Source organism: Theropithecus gelada, chromosome 5 (genome assembly GCF_003255815.1).
Source record: "Theropithecus gelada isolate Dixy chromosome 5, Tgel_1.0, whole genome shotgun sequence".
NCBI lineage: Eukaryota > Metazoa > Chordata > Mammalia > Primates > Cercopithecidae > Theropithecus > Theropithecus gelada.
This window is the reverse complement of record NC_037672.1, coordinates 38,482,189-38,489,440: the sequence shown is the minus strand read 5'-3', so window position 1 is coordinate 38,489,440 and position 7,252 is coordinate 38,482,189. Positions and strand designations below refer to the sequence as shown.

Sequence of the window (7,252 nt, the reverse complement as noted above, 5' to 3'; positions counted from 1 at the left end):
CAAAAAAAAAAAAAAAAAAAAAAAAAAAAGAATTATTGTACTATTAAAAAATTTATTAGAGACTAGTCCAAGCAACATAGTGAGACGTCATCACTACTAAAAATCAAAAAAAAAAAATGAGGGGTGTGGGGCTGGACACAGTGGCTCACACCTCTAATCTGAGCACTTTGGGAGGCCAAGGCGGGTGGATCACCTGAGGTCAGGAGTTCAAGACCAGCCTGGCCAACATGGTGAACCCCTGTCTCTACTAGAAATACAAAAATTAGCTAGGCGTGGTGGCACATGCCTGTAATCCCAGCTACTCAGGAGGCTAAGGCAGAATTGCTTGATCCTGGGAGGTGGAGGTTGCAGTGAGCCAAGATCATCCCACTGTACTCCAGCCTTGGCAACAGAGTGAGACTCCATCTAAAAAAAAAACAAACAATTGTTAGAGACCAGCCCAGGCAACACAGTGTTTCTCCTAAAAACAAAAATTAAAAATTTGGGGTATGGGGCATGGTGGCACACACCTGTAGTCCCATGAGCATAGAAGTTTAAGGCTGTAGTGGGCTACGATTGAGCCACCGCACTCCAGCCTGTTTGACAGAGCAAGACCCCGTCTCAAAAAACGAAAACAACAAAAACTAGGTTTTGGTTTATGACTATTTAACATCATTTACTTTTTAGATGTTCTTACTGGAGGAAAGGGAAATTGAAGGTATAATTTGTACTTCTCTAATGTATCAATACAATTTTTATATTAATACAATATTTGAAACTGACATTTAAACATTAGAATTTATTTTTACTTTTAACAATGTTGTGAGCATGCTACATTTTTTGTTTGTCTTTAGTACCAGGACCCTCTGGTGATAATGGCATCAGTGTTACTATGATCTTAGTGGCCTGGATGGTTATTGCATTGATCTTGTTCTTACTGAGACCTCCGAATCTAAGAGGATCCAACCTACCTGGAAAGCCAACCAGTCCTCATAATGTAAGTATTGCACATTTTAAATGCTTTTTGGGTAAGGGAATGTATGTGACCTGGGGCAGGGAAGGACTTGGTTTTGACTAAAATACCTAAATTAGTTAAATTACATTTAACTCATAGAGTATTCTACCTATGTAGTTCTATTAAATCTTGCAATTCCAAGATTTAATTGATGGCTTAATCTTTGTGGAGTTAAATGCAGAAAGAAGCACAGATCAGAAGCCGAAAATTAATTTGAAAATGAATTCCAATTTTGTTGTTGTTGTTGTTCAGACAGGGTCTTGCTCAGCTGCCCAGGCTGGAGTGCATTGGTGCGATCTTAGCTCACTGTAGCCTCTACCTCCCAGGCTCAGGTGATCCTCCCACCTCAACCTTCTGAGTAGCTGGGACCACAGGCATGCACTAGCACATGTTTTTTGTATTTTTTTTTGTAGAGATGGGGTTTTGCCAGGTTGCCCAGGCTTGAATTCCAATCTTTACTCGCATGAGAAGCATTATGAAATAATCCATTTCATAATCCACAGCAATATTGCTTAAATCTCAATCCTCCACTACTCAATTCTGTCTACCTCACAGTTGATCCCTTGCCTCTCATGCTTCTAGCCCCTAAACTCTTAGTAGCTTCAGCTCAAATGTTTGACCCCCTTCTGTCCTAGCTATTCAGTAGAGACACTGAGCCTGTCTGATTTTATTTTCCTCATTTTCCCATCCTATTTCTCTCAAACCCATTTTCCATTTCTGTACCACAACAAATCAACTGAGCTGGCAAAAGGAGAGGTCAGAATCATTCATGTTGATAAATCTTGATAGTAATGATTACAACCATTTTTAGAACCTTCTAAATTAAAACTGTGATAAAGTGACCCAACAGGGAGTTTTCAGTACTATCTTTAATAGAAACTCTGTTGGCCAGGCGCGGTGGCTCACACCTGCAATCCCAGCACTTTGGGAGGCCAAGGCGGGCAGATCGCCTGAGCTCAGGTGTTCAAGACCACCCTGGGCAACATGGTAAAACCCTGTCTCTACTAAAATACAAAAAATTAACCGGACATGGTACCCTGGGCAACATGGTGAAACCCTGTCTCTACTAAAATACAAAAAATTAGCCGGACATGGTGGTGTGCACCTGTAGTCCCAGCTACTCAGGAAGCTGAGGCTTGAGAATCGTTTGAGCTCAGGAGGCAGAGGTTGCAGTGAGCCAAGATCACACCACCACACTCCAGCTTGGGCTACAGAGTGAGACTGTGTCTCAAAAAAAAAGAACCTCTGTTAAGGGATTCCTTTTAATCCTTTTCAGAACCAGTATTTATGTGTGTGTTTTTTTTAACATTGAATTTGAATATTATCTCTTTAAAAATATTTCCATGAGGCTGGGCACGGTGGCTCACACCTGTAAGCCCAGCACTTTGGGAGGCCGAGATGGGCAGATCACCTGAGTTTAGGAGTTCAAGACTATCCTGGCCAACATGGTGAAACCCTGTTTCTACTAAAAATACGAAAATTAGCTGGGCGTGGTGGTGGGCGCCTGTAATCCCAGCTACTTGGGAGGCTAAGGCAAGACAGTTGCTTGAACCCAGGAGGTGGAGGTTGCAGTGAGCCAAGATCGTGCCATTGCACTCCAGCCTGGGTGACAAGAGTGAAACTTCGTCTCCAAAAAAAAAAAGAAAAAAGAAAAAAAATTTCCATGAATATGCCAATTACCTCAATTTAGCCATTCTACAAATGTATGCATATTTCAAAACATGTTGTATATGACAAATATATACAATTTTTATTTGTCAATTTAAATAAATAAAATGTTAAAATTTATAACTAAAAAAACTATAAGATGATAGAGCATCAAAAAAAAAAAAAAAAAAAAAGGGAAAATGTCCATGATAGATTTGCTCGTTTTTTTGTTTGTTTGTTTGTTTGTTTTTGAGATGGAGTCTCACTCTGTCATCCAGGCTGGAGTGCAGTGGTGCAATCTCGGCTCACTGCAGCCTCTGCCTCCCAGGTTCAAGCGATTCTCCTGCCTCCCCTTCCCGAGTAGCTGGGATTACAGGTGCGCACCACATCTGGCTAATTTTTGAATTTTTAGTAGAGATGGGGTTTCACCATGTTGGCCAGGCTGATCTCAAATTCCTGACCTCAGGTGATCTGCCTGCCTCGGCCTCCCAAAGTACTGGCATTACAGGTGTGTGTCACCACAACTGGCTAATTTTTGTATTTTTAGTAAAGATGGGGTTTCGCCATGTTGGCCAGGCTGGTCTCGAACTCCTGACTCAGGTGCTCCGCCTGCATTTGCCTCCCAAAGTGCTGGGATTACAGGCATGAGCCACCGTGCCTGGCCAGATTCACTTGTTGAATACCAAATTATCCCACTAATTCTCTTTTCCAACCTTTACCATGTGGAATTCCTGAAATAATTGTTTCTTTTCTCCAATGTTGTGGTGTTGATATCAGAAGTTCAGTTAGACTCATTTTTTTATATAAGAGAAAGCAAATATGCTGTGTTAATTGGTCAGTGTTTTGCTTTGTTTTTAAAGGAGTAGAACATATGTAGTATAGAAAGAAAAAAAAATCGAAAAGAAAAACATACACAAAAAAGATACATAGCATGCTAACTTTAAGAAAGAAGGCATTATAGGCCGGAGGCAGTGGCTCATGCCTGTAATCCCAGCTACTCAGGAGGCTGCGGCAGGAGAATTGCTTGAACCCAGAAGGCAGAGGTTGCAGTGAGGCGAGATCGCGCCATTGCACTCCAGCCTGGTCAACAAGAGCGAGACTCTGTCTCAAAAACAAAAAAAGAAAGAAAGAGCCGGGCGCGGTGGCTCAAGCCTGTAATCCCAGCACTTTGGGAGGCCGAGGCGGGTGGATCACGAGGTCAGGAGATCGAGACCATCCTGGCTAACATGGTGAAACCCCGTCTCTACTAAAAATACAAAAAACTAGCCGGGCGTGGTGGCGGGCGCCTGTAGTCCCAGCTACTCGGAGGCTGAGGCAGGAGAATGGCGTGAACCTGGGAGGCGGAGCTTGCAGTGAGCCGAGATCGCGCCACTGCACTCCAGCCTGGGTGACACAGCGCGAGACTCCGTCTCAAAAAAAAAAAAGAAAGAAAGAAAGAAAGAAGGAAGGGAGGGAGGGAGGAAGGAAGGAAGGAAGGAAAGAATTATTAGCACTATATAAAAAGCTTTACATGTATTTTTGTTTTTTCTTGGAGAAGAGAGTATTTATAAAACAGCTTGCTTATTGTCTTGATAAAGTGTTTATTCCTTAGCCGTCTTTCTTACTTTCTTTGTATAGCTTTGTTACTTTCATATCAAAGAGTAACTTCCTCAATGTTTGGAGCTAAAGAAATAGAATTCTCAATAATCTGACTTAGAAACCATTAAAATGGGCTGGGTGCGGTGGCTCGCACCTGTAATCCCAGCACTTTGGGAGGCCGAGGCGGGTGGATCATTTGAGGTCAGGAGCTGGAGACCAGCTTGACCAACATGGTGAAACCCCGTCTCTACTAAAAATACAAAAAAATTAACCGGGCGTGGTGGCACATGCTTGTAATCCCAGCTACTCGGGAAGCTGAGGCAGGCGAATCACTTGAACCCGGGAGGTGGAGGCTGCAGTGAGCCGAGATCGCACCACCGTACTCCAGCCTGGGCGATAGAGTGAGACTGTCTCAAGGAAAAAAAAAAGAAACTATTAAAATGACAGAAATGCAAGATTATACTCTCCTGGACCTTAATTCATTGTAGGCCAGTGTTTCTAGGAATAGTAGTTCTACTATCTTAGGAATAAGTAAGAAAATGTGTTGAGACTAATTCCAAGCAGAAATACTGATCACCCCCAACTCGGGCCTCATACATCATTTCAGGGTAAATAAATAAAATCTTGAGAATCTTAAAAACTCTGATCTTTCCTTTATAGTTCACTTGCTTTCTATTGCAAGTTAGCACAAGTCAATCCAAAGCGGTTTAAAACAAGTGGCTTCATTGATTTACACATCAAAAAAATTCAGAGGTAGGGTCATGGTTAAGAAAGTTTAACAGTGTCATCAAAGACCCAGTTTCTTTCCTCTTACTATCAACTTCATTCCAACATGGGCTCCCCTTAGGGTCATAGGATGACTGCCAGAAGCAACTGCAGCCACATGCTTCCTCGTAGACATTCAGTATTGAGAAACAAAAGTCCCTAGCTTCATTTTAAATATACAGTACTTCGCTTAGCCAATCAACCTTAGCAAGAGGGATGAAGATACTTTCATTAGTTTGAAGATCACTCCTGGGGCTGGCGACCGAGTGAGACTCTGTCTCAAAAAAGAAAAAAAAAAAAAATTCCGGAATTGTTTAGCAAGCCTGGAAATTTTACCATTACATTCTCCTGGTTAACCAGTCAAGATGTCAATGCATAATCCTACAAGTATTATATCTGTGACACTTTGAAAATTACCATATTAATGCAATGCAGACTGTGTGTCAGCTAATGTGGTTGCTGGCAGGAGTGATAACATCACTGTTATACAGATTCCCTCTCTCTTCCATTCTACAGGGAAAAATGAGACAAATGGTGGAAAATCACAGTGTTATTTAATCTAGTGTTCCCTCATGTAAAAACATATGAAAAGTCCAAATAAGCATATATTTGGGATGGGATGATGGGGGGCATTGCTGCTCAGTTCTTTCTCTATGTGTTAGATTGGTTGCACTGGGATTTAATAAGTCAATTTTCTAAAAAGTAATAAAATAAATTTTAAAAAATTTTAAATTTTTTAAAAGTCAGTTAAATAATTTATTTCTTTCTAATGCCAGGGACAAGATCCACCAGCTCCTCCTGTGGACTAACTTTGTGATATGGGAAGTGAAAATAGTTAACACCTTGCACGACCAAACGAACGAAGATGACCAGAGTACTCTTAACCCCATTAGAACTGTTTTCCTTTTGTATCTGCAATATGGGATGGTATTGTTTTCATGAGCTTCTAGAAATTTCACTTGCAAGTTTATTTTTGCTTCCTGTGTTACTGCCATTCCTATTTACAGTATATTTGAGTGAATGATTATATTTTTAAAAAGTTACATGGGGCTTTTTTGGTTGTCCTAAACTTACAAACATTCCACTCATTCTGTTTGTAACTGTGATTATAATGTTTGTGATAATTTCTGGCCTGACTGAAGGAAATTTGAGAGGTCTGCATTTATATATTTTAAATAGATTTGATAGCTTTTTAAATTGCTTTTTTTCATGAGGTATTTATAAAGTTATTTGAGGTTGTCTGGGATTGTATGAAAGAAAATTAGAACCACGTTGTATTTACATTTACCTTGGTAGTTAATTTGTGGATGGCAGTTTTCTGTAGTTTTGGGGACTGTGGTAGCTCTTGGATTGTTTTACAAATTACAGCTGAAATCTGTGTCATGGATTAAACTGGCTTATGTGGCTAGAATAGGAAGAGAGAAAAAAATGAAATGGTTGTTTACTAATTTTATACTCTCATTAAAAATCTCTAATGTTAAGAAAACCTTAAATAAACATGATTGATCAATATGGCAGATGATTTACAGTCCATTATATAACATTTGTAAGCCACTCAACACTAGCCTTACAAGGTTCATGAAAGGAGGAAAACATTAATTCTTTCTGCCTTTGCTGGTATAATCCACATAATAATTTAAGCTATAATTTATTTTTAAAATGAGTGCCTCTTGGGAAGTTTCTTTTCTGTTCTAACACTGCCTGTTAAAATGAAAATCTTAGGCTGGTGCGGTGGCTCACACCTGTAATCCCAGCACTTTGGGAGGCTGAGGTGGGCGGATCATTTGAGGTCAGGAGTTTGAGACCAGCTTGGCCAACATGGTGAAACCCTGTCTCTACTAAAAATACAAAAAAATTAGCCAGGCATGGTGCATGTGCCTGTAATCCCAGCTACTCAGGAGGCCAAGGCAGGAGAATTGCTTGAACCCAGGAGGTAAAGGTTGCAGTGAGCTGAGATCGCACCACTGCACTGCAGCCTGAGCGACAGAGCGAGACTCTCTCTCAAAAATAAAAATAAAAATAAAATCTTAAAGCTGTATTAGGGCCTGTTGGGTTACTGATATTTGAATGCCTATTTATTTACTCCATTGAGTCCTTTGTTATCCTCTGACCTATAAAAAATTTTAATAACAGGTTTACTTCAAGGGAAAAGAAGGAAAATGAGAAACAAACATCTTTTTTTCACTCCTTATCTTATTCCTGTTTAGTGATGGGATGGATTGGGGTAGGAAGGAATGTTAATATGAGAGAAATTTTGAAATGTGTAAA

General features: G+C 40.3%; 1 protein-coding gene across 2 annotated transcripts in view; it reads left to right on the top strand.

The window, feature by feature from the left end:
- SMIM14 (small integral membrane protein 14) overlaps nucleotides 1-6,985 on the top strand; it is a 79,490-nt gene extending 72,505 nt beyond the window's left edge. Inside the window, exons 4-5 of one of the 2 annotated variants that reach the window (XM_025386412.1) lie at nucleotides 834-976; nucleotides 5,761-6,985. In XM_025386412.1, the coding sequence (XP_025242197.1) occupies nucleotides 834-976; nucleotides 5,761-5,793 (176 nt within the window). In that variant the 3' untranslated portion in view covers nucleotides 5,794-6,985. The remainder of the gene's footprint in view (nucleotides 1-833; nucleotides 977-5,760) is intronic. The other variant, XM_025386413.1, reaches the window with a different exon arrangement.
- Nucleotides 6,986-7,252: the final 267 nt, after the last annotated feature.